Source organism: Cricetulus griseus, chromosome 2, assembly GCF_003668045.3.
Source record: "Cricetulus griseus strain 17A/GY chromosome 2, alternate assembly CriGri-PICRH-1.0, whole genome shotgun sequence".
Lineage (NCBI taxonomy): Eukaryota > Metazoa > Chordata > Mammalia > Rodentia > Cricetidae > Cricetulus > Cricetulus griseus.
Window position 1 is genome coordinate 83,346,222 of NC_048595.1, and position 17,650 is coordinate 83,363,871.

The 17,650-nt window shown below is 47.8% G+C and overlaps 2 protein-coding genes across 3 annotated transcripts; both read left to right on the forward strand.

The window, feature by feature from the left end:
- The first annotated feature begins 144 nt into the window (after positions 1 to 144).
- On the forward strand, positions 145 to 2,647 carry Pole3 (DNA polymerase epsilon 3, accessory subunit). The gene is made up of 4 exons (XM_027400313.2): positions 145 to 360; positions 453 to 538; positions 837 to 955; positions 1,155 to 2,647. The coding sequence occupies exons 1-4, from the start codon at positions 295 to 297 to the stop codon at positions 1,322 to 1,324; spliced, it is 441 nt and encodes a 146-aa protein (XP_027256114.1). The 5' UTR covers positions 145 to 294; the 3' UTR covers positions 1,325 to 2,647.
- A 2,594-nt stretch (positions 2,648 to 5,241) lies between these two features.
- Positions 5,242 to 16,642, forward strand: Alad (aminolevulinate dehydratase). 2 transcript variants are annotated; one of them, XM_027400316.2, is made up of 12 exons: positions 5,242 to 5,399; positions 10,956 to 11,137; positions 12,228 to 12,278; positions 12,819 to 12,915; positions 13,822 to 13,957; positions 14,069 to 14,152; positions 14,241 to 14,329; positions 14,830 to 14,885; positions 14,969 to 15,056; positions 15,154 to 15,240; positions 15,514 to 15,643; positions 16,493 to 16,642. In XM_027400316.2, the coding sequence occupies exons 2-12, from the start codon at positions 11,025 to 11,027 to the stop codon at positions 16,552 to 16,554; spliced, it is 993 nt and encodes a 330-aa protein (XP_027256117.1). In that variant the 5' UTR covers positions 5,242 to 5,399; positions 10,956 to 11,024; the 3' UTR covers positions 16,555 to 16,642. The 2 variants fall into 2 exon arrangements, with proteins under 2 accessions (XP_027256117.1, XP_027256115.1); XM_027400314.2 differs by having other exon boundaries at positions 5,306 to 5,403; positions 16,493 to 16,630.
- Positions 16,643 to 17,650: the final 1,008 nt, after the last annotated feature.

The window sequence follows — 17,650 nt, forward strand, 5'->3', positions numbered from 1 at the left end:
TGCGTGGTAAAGAAACGAGCCTGGAGAGGAATGTCGAGGATACCGTGGAGGCTAACGGAAACCTCAGTGAGCCGAAACCATTGCGACTTGGAAAACTTGGCTACGCCGGCGACTTGAGGCGGGGTCTTGTGCAGAAGGGAAGCTGTGGTGCGCAAAGCACTGTGGGACACCCGGCAACGTGGGGTGGGAAGGAAGCCTCCGAGGGTCAGATCTTAGCGACGCGGGAAGTCCAGACACCAGAACTGTCTGAAGAGGAGGCCTGAGGCGGAGAAGGCTCGGGCTCCAGCGGAGGCAATGGCGGAGAGGCCCGAGGACCTAAATCTGCCCAACGCCGTCATTACTAGGATCATCAAGGAAGCGGTGAGCTGCTCGGGCTGGCGAATGGGTCGAGGGCGGACGAGTGGGCAGAAGGTTAACTAGATCCGCGTGTGTGTTTATCTCCACTCTCGCAGCTCCCGGACGGCGTCAACATCTCCAAGGAGGCCCGGAGCGCCATCTCCCGCGCCGCCAGCGTCTTCGTTCTGTATGCCACATCCTGGTGAGCCGAGCAGGGAGGGAGGCCCTGCGAGATCCTGACCCCGAGTTCATGGCCCCATTAATTGTTCCCCGACTCAGTAGATAGAGCGACTCACAGCTCCCCTCCAGTCCTCGCAAATTCTGAAGCAGGTGAAACAAGAAGGTTGCCGTATCCCTTTGTACGGAGAAGGAATGGACTGAGTCGTGTTACAAAAACCTATGACTCTAAGATAGATGTGGGTTTTCCCACCCCGCCTCTTTGGTGTCTCTTTTCCCCACCCACTCTGACAGCTCCTGAAGGGCTTTGCTTTTTCTTCCAGTGCGAACAACTTCGCAATGAAAGGGAAGCGAAAGACTCTGAATGCCAGTGATGTGCTGTCAGCCATGGAAGAGATGGAGTTCCAGCGGTTCATTTCACCATTGAAAGAAGCCCTAGAAGGTATTCACTCGCTCTTCAGTTTCTTAAGCCACACGGAAGCTGGTCATCCTTCGTTCCCTGATCACCTGATCTTAGTAATCCAATATTGGTCATGATTCAGCTCTGTTTAGTTGGTACCATCTCAGATACATGATGTGGGCCTGGTTGTTCTTCCTGTGGCTCAGTTTGTCTAATTAAACAATAATCTCCTTCTTTACAGCTTACAGGCGGGAGCAGAAAGGCAAGAAGGAAGCTTCCGAGCAAAAGAAGAAGGACAAAGACAAAAAGACAGATTCCGAAGAGCAGGACAAGAGCAGGGAGGAAGATGATGAAGATGAAGAAAGACTAGAAGAGGAAGAGCAGAATGAAGAGGAGGAAGTAGACAACTGAGTCGAGAGAATGGGCACTCTGCGGCACCATGGGAGTGACCAACCTCCCTGAGATGTTTTTATGCGAAGCCTTTCCCTGCAAGGCAGAGCCATCTTCGGCACAGGTGCCTAAGATCAGAATAAAAACTGACCAGAATGATCAAAACCAGCTCTTGCCAGGCTGAGGGCATCAGAGTAACAGAAACCTGTTTTGCTGAATCAGTCTGGAGGTTGTGACTTTTTAGTATAAGGGATTCTGACTGACTAAATAGTTTGATGTCATTTGTTTACTTAAGTATGTGGCTAGCTAGTTTTTGATCCCATTTCCCTGACCCTCCAAAAAAGTAATAACTTCCATGTTGCTTGCCTGCTGTGTTCTGGATCACAGAAGCACTCAAGGCTCAGGGGGAGGAAATGGGGCTTTGATCATGGTCACCCTGTTTGATTGTACAGTATCTGGCAATAGGTATTAATGGTCAGAATGGTTGCGCTTTAGGAAATGACTAAAAGGCTGTGAGAGAATAAGGTAATCTCTTCACTGGATGGTAGCATTACTTGTTTGTTTTGTTTTCTAGACTTAATTAGCCTGTAGCCCTTCTTTGTTGACTATAGATGTTCAGTCTTCTGGGGTGGCTGCACTCCTACACATACACTCTTAAATTCTCAGTGTTGATTAAATTCTGTCCAAAAAGGGTGTCAATTCTTAAAAACAGGTGACTTAATCTTAGGGTAACTCAGTGCCTGCCACTGTAGGATTTAGTGCTACCTCCTGGAAGGTATAAAATCCCAGGTTTTCTCTTGCTTAGTCCATCTCCCTGACTTGCAGCTGCTGCTTTTCATTCCTTGAACTCTTGACAAGTTCCAGATGTTATTTCCTCTAGGCATAGCCTTTTCCCTCTCCATCTCCTGCCTCTGCTTCCCAGCCCCTCTTTCTCCTTTTCTTAATTCATCTTCCAGTCTAGGAACTTTGGTAACCCATGTAGTGTCGCACAGTGCCAGTTCCTCAGATTCCTTAGTCCTACTCTCCTGAAACGCCTCTGAACCTTAAGGTAAATGTAACGGTGCTCAGGAATCTAGCAGCACAGCCACCACTGCTGTGGCTTTTGAAGTGTCTGTTGGCCTTTCCTTTCTCCCCATTTAGTGCTCCAAGCACCCTTTTTTTTTTTTTTTTTTTTTTTTTTTTTTTTGGTCTTAGTTGAGCACTTGAGGTTGAAAAGTAATGTAATATAGTTGGATACTGTTAGCTAGTTGAGTGAATACAATGAAGAGTTTATTGAAAGTGATGAGACTGTTGAGAAGATTTTAATGCTTTTTACAAATAAAGAACATTCTTGTTTAAAATGGTGACTCATAACAGTGTACTTTCAGAAAGAACCTCTCTCTCTCTCTCTCTCTCTCTCTCTCTCTCTCTCTCTCACACACACACACACACACACACACACACACTCAATCTGCATCTCCTTGGCTCACCAGCAGGTGAGTGAGCATTCACAACTAACGACACTGCTCTTAACCACAGCCAACATTTTCTGAAATTCTCTTGGTTACTGTGTATATCTCACTGGCTCTCACTTCTTAAGCTCTTCCTGTGTCTAGCATTGTTCTAAGTGCTTTCAGGTGTTATTCTTAACTCCTATCAAGCAGCATTGCTGTTACCTCGGTTAGCTCCTAACCACAGCTCTATATTTACTCTCTAAAAGACATTGTTAAGTCATAAGTCAAATTTATAAATCAGATTTCACAAAGAACCCCAATGGTCATTTGATATCCTTTCTTAATTCGCATGAGCACCATGCTAGACCTAGCCTTCAAGTACCATTTGGACTCCCATGACTTCCTTTGAGCTCAGTATCACATGTACACTACTTAGCAAATAGATCTTCCTGGAACATAGCTTTGTTTTCTGAGATCAAATCCATAGTTAAACCTGTTATTCAAGGTCTGAGTAAGGGGCTCAGTAACAGTGTACTTGGCTAGCATGTTCAAACAAAACAAACACTCTTCCTTATGCCTTTAGTTCATCCTGCCCAAACCCTTAACTGAACTTTAACTGTCTAGGAGAAACCTTTTCTAAGAGTGGAGATTTGGATTTAAAAGTAAAGAATTCAACATCTGGAAAGAATCTTGAGTTCATCCTTAAGCTTTTTCTCAGTCATATGTACACCATCTCATAATGGCATCTGGATTTTGAAGGTTTCTCAAAGCAGGCTAAGGTAAGTTTCTCCTCTCTTAAAGCAGAGTGTTTCATGCACAGAGACTGAGCTGAATCTGGGCAGTGGAAGAGTTCTTGTTCTAATTCATTTAAAACTACTTTGAGGGTTTGAAGAGCTGTCTCAGCAGTTAATAGCCACTATGCTTTTCCAGAAGACCAGGGTTCAGTTCCCAGGACCCACATGGCAGCTAACAACTTCTGTAGCTACGGTTCAAGGGGATCCTATGCCCTTTTCTGGCCTCCTGTCACTACAGACGTGTGGTACGTAGCCATGTATGCAGGCAAGACATTCACACATAAAAATCCTTTAAAAAATGGTTTGGTGCCCTAGACCCCTATTTTTATTTATGGGAAGTTGAAGCTCTTTTGAGAGAAATTATTTAGGGTCTTATAGTTAATTTATGATTACTGAGATTATGAGCCAGTGGCCTTTGACCTTACTTCTGTTTTTATTTTAGTAAACTTTGTAATTGGTTAGGATAATTTTAAACTTATAGGAAAATTACCAAGGAGTGCAGTTCTCATATACCCATTATCCAACTTCTCATATTACAACTTTAAGTCCAAATTTTCTAATGAACTTTTAATAACCAAAATGAGACTCACAGTCATAAAATTAACCATTTTTAAATGAAGATTTGGTGGTGCTTAGGACATTTACAGTATTACACAACTACCCATTTCTACTATCAAAATAATTTCATTACCTCCTCCCTAATAAGCAGTCACTCCCTCCACTCAGGTCCTTACCACCAACCACCAGTCTTTGTCAAGTTTCTAGCCCCATCAACCTCCCAAAACCCCATGCTCTCATCCTCCACAGACCTTTGGTTAATTTTTTGTTGTTTTTTTGTTTGTTTGTTTGTGTTATTTTGTTTTTCTGAGATGGGTTTCTCTATTTAACACCCCTGGCTGTCCTGGAACTCGCTTTTGTAGACCATGCTGGCCTTGAACTCACAGAGATCCACCTGCATCTGACTCCCAAATGCTGGGATTCGTGCACCACCAGACCGCCCAGCTAAATTTTTTTTTAATTAATTGTGCTGTTTGGTTTGTTTTTGTTTGTCAAGACAACATATCACTATGTGATAGCTGGCCTGGAACTCTACCTCCAATTCATGGGATTAAAGGTGTATACCACCAAGTTCGCTTTGGTCAGATTTTAATGTACTCGTTGTAGATAAACTTGATGCCCCTATCACATTTGGTTAGTTTTCTTTTTTGCTTTTTTTTTTTTTTCAGTGTCCACATCTTTCACATCTCTCAACCCATAACAGATCATGGGCTGGATAATTAATTACACTGGAATAAATTTGTCTGAAATGGGCAGTCAGTCCGCTGCTGAACTCAACAACTTTAAAGCGCTCAGTCCGCCAAAACGGATTTATCCGCTGTGTTAGGCATTATGTGGTGTTTTAATGTTCTTGACATCCAATTGTTCTTTTTTTTTTTTTTTTTTTTTAAACCAATGAGCAACTGACAGTGGGTTTTGCTCCAGGCTGAGAAAAGACCTTCAAGTGAACTCCCGGGATGAGTTCGGAATCTCAAACCAGGGCCCCGCCCAGAGGCTCAGGACTCCCCACATGGAACCTCTAGGGCCTTCCCCACCTCAAGTGAGGCCCGAAGGACGGAAGGGGGTGGGCGGGCTCTCGGGCTCCCAGATTGGCCAAGGTTCCAATCCTCCAAGCGCGGGCCAGGCCGAGCGAGCAGACCCGGCATCCTGGGGCTGCCCCGCTGGGAGCTCCGGCTGCACTCCCATGGGGGCGGGCAATAGGAGAGCCGCTTCCGGGTGAGCCGCCCCGCCCCCACGTAGGCTTGCGCTTTTAGAGCGGGAGACCGCAGAGTCGGGAGCAGCGGTTCGGGGCGGCGGGGAGCAGCATCCTTGGTAGGTGAGCGGGCCCCGGCCTCTGGGAAGTGGCGGTTTGGGAGGATAACTCCAGTACGAGGCTAGGTGCATTCCCCGATGGTACTGTGCTCCCGAAGCTTCAGCGGAGACGCGGCCCCTGTGCACCCTCTAGAGTGGGCAGAATCTTGCCGCTACATAGCTGCGTCCAGGCTTGGGGATTCAAAGCTGGGCTCCATTCGCCTCCTTTTCCGAGGCCGCAGGGGTAGTGTCTGGCAGGCTGGAGAACTGGGGCGGGAAACAATGAGAGTCGCTTGTCCTGGGTGTCGACAGCTTCTGCTCCTTCAGTAATTACAACAACCCATTGAGCTCAGTTCAAGCCCTAATTTACCACATGAGAAGACAAGAGGTAAAGCATTTGAAAACAAGAGTTTGTCTCCAAAGTCACACACACAACCCTCCTGCTACCAGCAGTAGCCAGGTCTATGTCTCTTCTCTCCCCTACTCTCTCACCTGGAGCTCTCAGTAGGCTCATCTCTGCTGGGAATATAATGTGTGAACTCTGTTCTTCTAGTGTCAAAGGTCGTGGTGAGAATTGAGGGCAGTTGGACCCCCGAATTTTAGACCAGATTTACAGCTGACCTGCTGCATGACCTGTCCTTCTCAGAGTTCAGTTTTACCATTGTTTGATGTAGAAGCTCTCAGCCAGAATTTTCTAGCAATCTGGGAAAGGCAACTCCTAGCTTGAAATGGCTAAACCAAGGCAGGGGAGATTAAGCCAGCAGACTGGATAAGGTCTAGCTACTTCTTTGTCTAATTCTTCCTTCTAACACTGTGGCAGGTGGTAGCAAGAGTATTCAGGAAATGCAAATGGGCCTCTGGGCAATTCCGTTTCAGAACTGCCCATAGCTGCCTTTCCTGGGCCTTTTTGAAAATTGCTTCAGATATCCCAGCCTTGGACCTTCCACCTAGCTGGCCCCTCCTGATGGGTCTCCTCCCCAGCCTGCCAGAGTTGGCACCAGCTCGCCACTATCTGTGCCAAGAGAACAGCCTCTGGAATCCTCCATGAGGCACAGCCTGGGAGCCCAGGCCCTGAAGCTCTTTCTCAGTCACTCCTGGTTGGTGGCAGTGTCACTCCTAGGTTAGGGGATCTGCCTCTTAACAAAGGTGAGACCTTTGTAGTCTTTCAAAAAAGCTATCCAGCAATGTCTCCATGAAACTACCCTTGACTCTTTTCAGTGGTCATTTTCCTTCTTGTCTAGTAATATATTACTGGAGGGCTCATGTGTTCTCTTACCTCATGCACTGGGTAGAATGTATGTCCTTCCTCAGGTACAGTGCAGGGTCACAAAGTACTGTTTACTCATCCCAGCTCAGCATTAGCCACGTATTTAGCATTACTGTGCTGCTGGTGTGGTGGCTACACACCTCACCATTATCTGATCTTCTCCACAGTTTACTGGCTTGATAATATCAGCACATTTTAGATTTTGAAAAAAGGGATCTAAGAGGCCTTGCCCAAAGTTATAGAGACAACTCTGGGGCTGTTTGACACAGAAACATTATTTCCTGTACCACTTTGTCCAGCTTGCTAGCAAAGTGAAGCTGTTTTGAAATGGAGAAGCTGAGCTGAGCTGAGCCTCTGTGGTCATGTATTCCTGTTAGTATGAGACATGGAATTTAAGCGAAGTTTGCAAACTCCCTTAATATGGGAAAAGTGCCTGCCCTTGTTTGAGAATCTTCCAGACGATGAAGGATTTCTCTCAAGGCAAAACCCTGAACTAGAATTAGTTCTATAAAGTAGAAGCAGGCAGCCTTCCACTCTGGACTTTTCCTTGAGTACCTGCTGCAATAAACTGTGTGGTATAGGAAATCAGGACCTCACCCACTGTGAACTCAAGTCCTGTGACCTTCCTTTAATCCCTTTTTCCTATCAAAATGTGAAGGATTGACTAGAACTTTCTTTTATTATTACTTGCACTGACCTCTCTCAGTTTTGTTTGGTGAACAAAATGAAAACCTAAACCTGGGCAAGAGATGTCTCAGTGATTAAGAGCCACTTGGGTTCAGTTCCTTGCCCTCATGTAGTGGCTCAACAACCATAAGTAATTCTAGTTCCAGGGGATCCCACAACTCCTTCTGTTAGGAGATACTTGATTATACTGTGTAAAGATATGTCACTGTAATTGGTTTAATAAAAAGCTAAATAGCCGGTAGCTAGGCAGGGGGTGTAATGGAGACTTATGGGAAGAGATAAAGCGTAGTCACCAGCCAGACACAGAGGGAGCAAGACATGAAGGAGGAGAGGTAAAAGCCACTAGTCACATGGCAATACATAGATGAATAGAAATGTTATAGGCTATAAGCCAAGCTTTTATAATTAATAATAAGTCTCCATTTCATTTTTTTTTTTTTTGTGCGTGAGGTAAGAGAACACATGAACCCTCCAGAAAAATCCATCTACACCCTTCTGAACTCTGTGGGCACTGCAGACATGTGATGGGTATACATGCACATATGCAAAATACTCCTACGCATAAGATCTTCAACTGTTTCAAAAAAATCTATAAAAATATCTACATCAAAACTGAACTGTTCTGGCTGGGGATGTAGCTCAGTGGTGGAGCACAGGGGTCCATGAGTTCAGTCCCACAAGAAGAAAACAAGAGCTGCTATAGTGCCCCCTCACCCAAACACACACACACACACACACACACACACACACTTCCACTGTTCCCCTCCCATCTCTCCCAGCTACCAGCTACCTTGACACAGAATTTGGATGTCCTCCAGGTTTTACTTTTAGGCAGATGGCCTATCATTTGGCTTATAAGCTTTTAAAGAGGTGAGTGAAAGCCAGGGAATGCAGGTGTGGATTCCAGAAGCCAGGTCCTGCTTCTTGAGCAGGTAAATATGCACCTGGTTTCAAAATTTGATTCCAGTCCAAAATGGCATTGAGTGAGTTCCCTAATTTCCCTGAGCCTCCCTGTTTCCTAGCTAAAAGTTATGCCATGTTTTGCAATTAAATGAGCTAAAGTACTACCTTCTGTGCTCTGTACCTGATAGACTCAGTATATCAGAAAAAGTATCAGTAGGGGAGGACCAACTGGAGTCCAGAACAAGGTCAGATTCTGGTTTTATCACTAACTAGCTATATGGTTTTAAGCAAATAATTTTACATCTCTGGGGTAATTCTGGCAGATGTGAGAGTCAAATTTCGCACAAAGTGGGTTGATAAACCCTTACATGTGCTGAGTGTGTTCTATCTCTCAAGAGGCCTGGCCTCCCCCGTGTCCTGTGATGAGGCTGGCCCACCCAGGGGTGTGGTGGTAGGGTTGGTCCTTGTGTGGTTCCTGATAACCTCAACTCTACCAAGGAGGAAAGTGGGATAAGATGGGCCCCTGAGCTGGTTGGGAGGAAACTGAAGGGGACTGAGAAACAGAAACACAGAAGGGCACACTGAAGGATCCTAGTGTTCTGGACGTGTTTCCATTTTTAATTTGCTGTAGGACTTTGGGTAAGTACCTGCTCCTCTGGTCCTCAACATCCCCTTTGTTTGCAGAGCAGAGATTCAAGCCTACCAGCCTCCACTTTCTGTGGTTTTTGTTTTTGTTTTTTAACTTGGCTGCTTAGTAGCCAAAAGGTATCTCCAGAAGGAAATGTCTAAAATGGAGCTAGCTGTCCAACCCTTCATCCCACCACCCTCTTCCTGGCTTGTCCCTGTCTCTCTTGTCCCCTGGGTCAGAGCATCCGCCCTAAGAGACAGCCTCTTGGCTGCCTCAAGATGGCCTTTCCTTCTCCGCCTCCTGGCCTCTGACTGCTTCTCTGCTTCCTGTCTGCTCTCCTCAGCCACAAGAGTTCTCTTAAAGCCAGGCTCAGGCCAGGCCAGGCCAGTGCCCTGCTTGCTGCTCAGAACTCGACCCAGTCTCTATTCCTCCATCTCTTTCACATGGCTTCTGATACATCCTCGAGGCTTCAGAACAGTCCACAGTCATCGTCTCTCACCACCTTGAGGGAACACTGTCTCTTTCCCCCTGCCAGATTCACACACTACAGGAGAGCTCTTCTTCCCTCCTCTGTGGGTCCATGGATCGTGTAGACATGGTCTGCCTGGCTCTGCAGTGCACTCATCAGCCCTGCCTCCCAGGACTAGTCTGTGACTTCCAGAAGGCACCTGTGAGGGTGCTGCTGTGGGCTAGCACACAGTAGGTGCTCCTGAAACAATGTGGCAGCCAGGCTTCCTTCAGTCATACATCACTTTTTTGGCATGCAGTTTTGTCTAGTGCTCAGTGTGATGACATATTTGCTCTGTGCTAGAGCCCGTGTGAGGAGAGAGCGTGGTGTGGGAGGCAGAAGTGAATTCATCACAGCCCCTGCCCTGTAGAAGCTAGCACAAGATAAGCCAGTGCCACAAAGAACTGTTGTATATAAGAGGCATTGTGAAGTGGGCAAGAAGGAAGCCATGGCAGGAGAGGGAGAAGCTGGTGGCATGCTTACTTGGGGGGCAGGGGTTGGGGGGGAGCTGTGCAGAGTGTAGGCCTAGAGAAGGAGAACAGCGTGCCATGACAAAACAAGCAGTTGGGCTGGTAGAATGCTTGCCTAGCAAGCACAAAAGCCTAGGGTTTCTGTCTGAGTATCACATAATCCTAACCCTTGGGTGATAGATGCGGGAGGATCAGGCATCCATGGTTGGCTGGCACAGAGGGCTCCCTGGTTGCAAGAGCTCTTGAGAGCTGTACAGGGAAAGTACATGTGTGTGTTCCTGTCAGCCAAGCTGGCAGTACTTGATCTTGGTATACATTGTGCCTAGTGCCACAGCCCACATACCAAGCAAGGTATTAGCAATGCTTTGCACTAGCAGCAGAATTCCAGGGCATTTTTCTTTCTGCTTATCTAAAATACTTGCCAAACAAGTTTGAGGCCAGCCTGAATTACAGAGTCCCTGGGTTTGATCCATGGCACCACATACACACACACAAAAAAGTAACCTCTCAATCTGCCATAATCATGGGCATTTTTCATGGAATAAATGAAGTTTAAATGTTGCAAAGATCAGTGCTTCTCAAAATACACACAAGGAAGAATTGTTTCTGTTTCTCTTTAATTTCTAATTTTCTGATTCTTTGGTAAGATATGATTTAAAGTTACCAGTAAACTACTTTTTATTTAAATTTTTTTATGTGCATTGGTGTTTTGTCTGAATTCATGTCTACGTGAAGGTATCAGATCCCCTGGAACTGGAGCAAAAAGACAGTTGTGAGCTGCCACATGGGTGCTGGGAATTGAACTGAACCCCAGGTTCTCTATGCAGCCAGTGCTCTCCACCATTGAGCCATCTCTCCAGCCCCGGAAAACTGTTTGTTTGTTTTTAAGTAGCAGTCCTGTGAACTACAGCCTAAGTGCTGTCATTAGAATGAAATTGCTCTGAAGCTTCTACAGGTGTCCCTGCCTTAGCTTGTCCAGGAGGGGCAGAGGTTGGTAAAACCACACCATGAATTGCAGAGGCTGGAGAGAGGGGGGCGGGAACCTGAAAGAGCTGTCTTCTGGATGGCACCATGGGCACAGCCATGTCTTATGCTTCCTGTTGATCCCCTACAGAGCTGAGTCTACAGCAGACACCCCTGGAGCCTGGATTCCATCTAGCAGACAGCCCTGCTAGCCCACACCATGCATCACCAGTCCATTCTGCACAGTGGCTACTTCCACCCACTGCTTCGGACCTGGCAAACCTCTGCCTCCACCATCAGTGCCTCCAACCTCATCTATCCCATCTTTGTCACGTGAGTCCCCAAAAATGTGCCTGCCTAGGGTTGGAGGACATAAGTGACTGGAGCAGGCAGTATTGTTGGGAGGAGGGAGACTTAAAGTGGGCCATCAGCTGAAACAAAAGGTTTTGCAAGTGACCTATAAGGTAAAGGAGCCATACAAGCCCTGAAAAGAACTAAGTCACTCCATTTGTAAAGTCAAGATTACCCTTGCCATTCAGAGCTTTGGTGGTTAAAATGAGGAGGAAGTAGCTAGGTCAAATGCTGTGTCTGCATAAGAGGTGATTGTTACAAACAGTCGAGCAGTTCTGATTGTTAGCAACCACAGAAGGTATTTGTGGAGTGCTTATTGTGTAGCAGGTGCTATGATAGGCACCTGCATCCACTATCCCATTCAGTCCTGGCCTCTACACAAGGAATAGACATCCTCATGGGTCTCAACTCTGGGTGGCAGGGATTATTGCGTTTGGCTCACTGTTCTTATCAGTGCCTAGAACACTACCTAGCATGTAAGAACTATTCGACAAATCTTCAGTGAGTAAAGAAAATAATCCAGACAGGATCTGGGTGAAGAGCCTGAGGCTGAAGAAGGTGCTACATCTTGGCCAAGGTCAAGAACATAGTCAAAATAAGAACACTTAGTCAGAGCATACCTAGGCTTAGACACAAGGACCCTCTGACCTCAGAGTTCAAGTCCTTCCTGTGACTGTTGTTCTTTTGGTACAGTTGCTCTTACTGTCATGCTGTTGTTGTTCCTGTTATTTCAGGCCCTGGGCTTGGCCAGGAAGGGGAGCCAGACATAGGATCCCACCTCCTCCCTCCATCTCTACTCCCTTGTCCTAGCCCAGCTTCCCATCCATCCTTTCCAGTCACACTCACTACTGGCCCTTCCCACAGCCACCAGTCCATAGCCCTCCTCCACTCTTTTTTTTTTTTTCCCCTCAAGACAGGGTTTCTCTGTATTGTTTTGGAGGCTGTCCTGGAACTTGCTCTGTAGACCAGGCTGGCCTTGAACTCACACAGATCCGCCTGCCTCTGCCTCCCGAGTGCTGGGATTAAAGACGTGCGCCACCAACACCCAGCTCTCCCTCCTCCACTCTTGCAGGGATGTTCCTGATGACATCCAGCCCATTGCCAGCCTCCCAGGAATAGCCAGGTAGGAGTCATGATGGGTAGCAGTGGGGTGGTGGAAGGAGAGATTTCATAGGTGCAAGTGTCAAGAAATAGAAGCATATCCAGCAGGTAGCAGAGCTGGAAAGACACCATGGAAAGAAGGATTTCTTGGAGACTAAACTGTTAGCTAGTATGGGCGGCAGCCTCATAAAGTGACAAGCATCCCACCATGGGGGACATTGTGGCAGAGGCTGCTGCAGGCAGGAACTGAGCTTGAGTTGGGACTTGAGTAAAGCCATGGAGAAGTCTTCTACAGCTAACCCCATAGCTCTGCTGTTTGTGGCCCAGTTCGCCTCCTCCATGGTGGGTGTGTGACTACTGGGTCCTGGACTGTGGGGCTTGCACCCTCCTGGCACCTATATAGCTTGGCTCTTCACACATGTGCTAGCATGTGTGTTAACACCGAGCTGCATCCCCAGCCTGCAGCTTGGCTTGCTTTTAACAGAAGCACTATTCAAAGGGATGGAGGCCTGGGCCCGGGATCTGTTCTCTCAGCACTTCCTGCCTCCTTGACCTCCCCCAGGTATGGCGTAAACCAGCTAGAGGACATGCTGAGACCTCTGGTAGAAGCAGGCCTGCGCTGTGTCCTGATTTTTGGTGTCCCCAGCAGAATTCCCAAGGTAAAAAATGGAAGAGTTGAGAAGGGAAGATGAGGGCTGGCTGGGCAGGTTGCTCAACCGGTTAAAAAGCTTTGTTGCTCCAGCTTGAGGACCTAAGTTCAATCTGAAGGCCCATGTTGAAAAGCTGAGCAGGCAATGCATGAATAGTCCCAGTGCTGAGGAGGCAGAAACACAAGGATCCCTGGGGTTTGCTAGCCAGGCAGTCTGCCTGAATTGGGGAGCTCCGGGTTCAGTGAGGACCTGTGGCATGGTGGTGCACACCTTTAATCCCAGCATAAGACTAGTGGGACAGACAGCCTCTCTTGAGTTCAAAGCCAGCATGGTCTATATAGCTAGTTCTAGGCCAGCCAGAGCTACACAGTGAGACCCTGTTTCCAAAACAAAAAAATTAAAATAAGGTGGAGCGTGATTGAGAAAGACACCAGTTTTTACCTATCATCTCCACATGCATGTACACAGACATACACACACACACACTCTCCACATGCATGTACACAGACACACACACACACACACACACAAACACACACACAAGAAGGAAGGAAAATTAAAGAATACAGAGTGAGGAAGGATTGAAGTGCCACACTCATTATGTCCTTGCTCTGTTCTGTCCAGGCTTTGTGGGTCATAATTGCTTTGCTGTATTCTTTGCCTTTGACTCCAGTTCAGGGAGCTCATAAATAGGACTGTGACACCCAAACTGGGTGATTCGAGCCCCCTCTAATCCAGGCTTCTGCTGTACCCTGTGCAAATGGAGCCCTGTGCAAATGGAGCCAGGCTAGTGTGAGGACACAGTCTTCGATGGCATAGAAGGAGAGGACTGGGTTTGTGTTCTTCAGTGGCAACCACATGCCTTCTGAAAAACATCTGTAATAAACACACCTCCTGTACTTCCCCTGCCTCTAGGATGAACAGGGTTCTGCAGCTGACTCTGAGGACTCTCCAGCTATTGAGGCTATCCGTCTGTTGAGAAAGACCTTCCCTGACCTTCTGGTCGCCTGTGATGTCTGCTTGTGCCCCTACACCTCCCATGGGCACTGTGGTGAGCTCCTGCATACCCTGTTATCCAAGCCCAGCTTCCACCACCCCCTTCTCTAGGGTGGGCACAAGCAAGGACCCAAGGTGTAATCCCATATCCATCTTTGTCTCCCAGGCCTCTTGAGTGAGAATGGAGCATTTCTAGCTGAGGAAAGCCGGCAGCGGTTGGCAGAGGTGGCACTGGCCTATGCCAAGGCAGGTGAGTGAGCCTCCTAATAGCAGGGACAGGGAGGTAGCATATGGGCAAGAGAGATCCAGAATTCTGAAGGCCACCCTCTATCCCTCAGGATGTCAGGTTGTAGCACCATCAGACATGATGGATGGACGTGTTGAGGCCATCAAGACTGCCCTGCTAAAACATGGACTTGGCAACAGGGTATGAACTGAGGGCAGGGATGGGTATGAGGATGGATGGAAGGAGAGGGCCTGGGCCAGCCCTAGGAATATGGCTTACTCAGTAAAGCACTTGCTTGCAACTGTGAGGACCTGAGTTTGGATCTCCCAACCCATGTAAAAAGCAGGAATGGTGGTGTATGCTTGTAATCCCAGTGATGGTGAGGTGGAGCTTGCTGGCCAGTTAGCCCACCCTTGATAAAGTTCTAGGGTGGAACCTAAGGAATAATGCTGAAGTTGTTCTCTGAGCTCACACGTGCACCCACACATGAACCCACATAGACACAGTGAATCACACAATTGAGAGCAATGCTGGAAGAGACCTCTGAGTTTCCATCTCAGCCTCAGAGAAATTAAGGCCTAGTGTTTAGCAATACAAGATTATAGGTCCTTTAATTCTTGTTTGGGGACCTTTCCTTGTCACTTCACCCCTGGGGTTTGGGAAGAGCTGACTCAGCCTAGATCCCATTGTCTTCTCTGTAGGTCTCTGTGATGAGCTATAGTGCCAAATTTGCCTCATGTTTCTATGGCCCTTTCCGGTGAGTGGCACCAGCAATGGTCTGTTAAATTTCTGGCCCAGTCGCCTGAAGCTGGAACCCAGCATTGTGATACTCTTTTGCAGGGATGCAGCTCAGTCAAGCCCAGCTTTTGGAGACCGCCGCTGTTACCAGCTGCCTCCTGGTGCCCGTGGCCTGGCCCTCCGTGCAGTGGTGAGTGGTCAGAACTTAAGCCCCAAACCCACCTGCCCTGTCCTGTCCTTTCCTGTCCCTGTCTCAGGCACTGCCCACACTTAACCCTTATCCCTAGGCCCGGGACATTCGGGAAGGAGCTGACATGCTCATGGTGAAGCCAGGATTACCCTACCTGGATGTGGTTCGGGAGGTGAAGGACAAGGTGAGCACAGAATGCAGGGCAGGGTCCCCTATGGTGGACCCTAAGTGGAGGGGCTCTAGAATCAGTCTCTGAGCCGAAACAGTATGCCCCTAAACAGGAGCTCTCTCCCACCCCTGCTTAGGTATTGGCTTGTTTCATCTGCCATGGCTCATGGGTACCTTTAGGCCACCCTGGCTGGATAGTTTCTGAATGAGCTGGGCCCTCAGCAGCAGTGATTCAGACGGGGCAGGGAGGAAGGGACAGTCACTTTAATACTTTTGCTGTTCTCCACAGCACCCTGAGCTCCCCCTCGCAGTATACCAGGTATCAGGAGAGTTTGCCATGTTGTGGCATGGAGCCAAGGCTGGGGCCTTTGATCTCAGGACTGCTGTACTGGAGACCATGACGGCCTTCCGCAGAGCCGGTAAGCAGGGGTGGGGTTTGTGACCTGTGCCACTGGGCTGGATGGGCATTTTGCCCAAGTAGGAAAGCAAAGGTCTGAGAAGCTTGGATTCTTTGCCCAGAAACTGATTACTAGGTGCAAGTAGAAAAGAATATGAGGAAGGGCAGAGCAAATGTGTGGTGGTGACAGAAATAGGACCCCTGTATAGCTTTTTAGTTATGAGAACTTGGGCAAGCCACTTTTGTCGATCTTAGGGACCTTGTCCCTAGACTGGAATAAGATACCTGGTACATATTTGCCCTAAGGAGTGCCTGAGATAGTATGCAGTGTGTGCTTATTCCCCTATAAATGGGAGCAGGTTTGTTAATATCATACACCATCCTGGTTATCGGGGTGGGTTCAGATGTGTCCAGGGGTTTAACAGCAGATGCCTGTTATCCTCACTCACTAGGAAGGTCCATAGAAACAAGAAAATTGAGCACTGTAGCTCATCACTGACCCCATGGGGAGACAGTGGGATCTAATTTAAGTCAGCCTTGGCTTGATCTCAGAGAGACATGGCAGGAGGAGAAATGACCTCATCAAGTAATGTATATAGTCTGGTCTCTGTGCTGCACTGGCCTTGGTTTCCCCAGACCATCAGGCCATTCAGGCTTGTGCTTGCCTGCTTCTTCTGCATACATCACACATCAGCAAACTGAGGCCCAGAACAAGAGAATGACTTGTTTAGAGCTGACTGCAGCCAGTCTCCTTCTTAGGCTAAGACACCAGGCTGTGCCTCTCCATAGTGACCTTTCCCTGCCTGGCTTTCCTTCCCCAAGTGTGCAGGGAGCTGATGTCACATCCCTCTCATTTTTGTTTCCCACGTAGGTGCCGATGTTATCATCACCTACTTTACACCCCAGCTGTTGAAGTGGCTGAAGGAAGAGTGATGGGAGAGTGTGCAGGACTTGATCTTGACAAAGCTCCCTTGGGCCTTGAGAAGTGAAAACCAAAGTAAATGCTGCTGTTAGAACTGTGCCCTGTGCCCTCTTTCTGCCCATGTTTCTGGCAGGGTGCAGCACCATGGGTGGTTTCTGCCAGCATGCTAAACTCCCACTCGCAGCTGTGTCTTCAGGCCCTCCAAGTGCTCAGGCCAGAGACCCACCTCCCTGCTCTTCTGAGGTGTGGCTGCAACTTGGCAGGAGCCAAGAGCCCTAGGCACAGGCTTGGGGCTTTGGGAGGAGAGGAGAGCAGCTGGTTCTTGAACCCCAAAGAAGACTTATTAATGAAGATCAAAACCCAGAAGCAGCAGAAATTCTTGGGTTCTGGAGATGCCAGCCAGCATCAAAAAGTCTTTATACAGAATTCCTGAGAACCTCTGCCCAAGGCAATTTGGACACTGCAGGACAGGCAGCAGCTTGTCTCTCTAGAATTTGACAGAGAAAGGGGAGTCAGATAAGATGTAACAAAGCAGCTGAATTGATAACACGCTTAGAAGGAAAGGTCCAAGACAGAAAATCTGCCCGAATTGAGACATCAGAAGGACAAAGAAGAGACATGGTCAGAGACCCCTTTAGTAGGAGGAGTGTGGCAGGACTGGAGGGCAGTCCAGAAGGAAGGTGGATAACAGCCTGGAACTTAGAATGGTTACTTGTACACCTGGCGGGGACCTTAGGTTTTATTTGGCATCTGATGGCAGCCATCTTAAAGATGTTAGCATGGTTTGGTTTGATTTGCTCCACTAAGGACTGAATCCTGACCTCACCTATCTAAGCAAGCACTCTGCCACTAACCTATGCCTCTAACCCTTCAAGAGACTACCTGGAAACTAGAGATTTTGCTAGAGGGGAATAAGGGACAAGAGGGAGTAAGGGTGTCTATGGATTTCTGAAGCTGCCCAGCTGGTTTCAGTTCACATGACATTTGACACACATAGCTGCCACTAATGAAAGTTAGGGTCAGTCTGAAGTGCGCCTGGCTTCAGAGTCCCTACTCTAGCACCAAAGCAAGTTCAGTTCAGACTTAAAAGCAAAATCCTCCATTTTT

Excerpts from the sequence above, each read along its gene's own strand:
- Pole3 (XM_027400313.2), top strand. The coding sequence starts at position 295 with ATGGCGGAGAGGCCCGAGGACCTAAATCTGCCCAACGCCGTCATTACT. Across the intron at positions 361-452 it reads CTAGGATCATCAAGGAAGCG|CTCCCGGACGGCGTCAACAT; the intron begins GTGAGCTGCTCG and ends CCACTCTCGCAG. Across the intron at positions 539-836 it reads GTTCTGTATGCCACATCCTG|TGCGAACAACTTCGCAATGA; the intron begins GTGAGCCGAGCA and ends TTTTTCTTCCAG.
- Alad (XM_027400316.2), top strand. The coding sequence starts at position 11,025 with ATGCATCACCAGTCCATTCTGCACAGTGGCTACTTCCACCCACTGCTT. Across the intron at positions 14,886-14,968 it reads TGTTTCTATGGCCCTTTCCG|GGATGCAGCTCAGTCAAGCC; the intron begins GTGAGTGGCACC and ends ACTCTTTTGCAG. Across the intron at positions 15,241-15,513 it reads TTCGGGAGGTGAAGGACAAG|CACCCTGAGCTCCCCCTCGC; the intron begins GTGAGCACAGAA and ends TGTTCTCCACAG.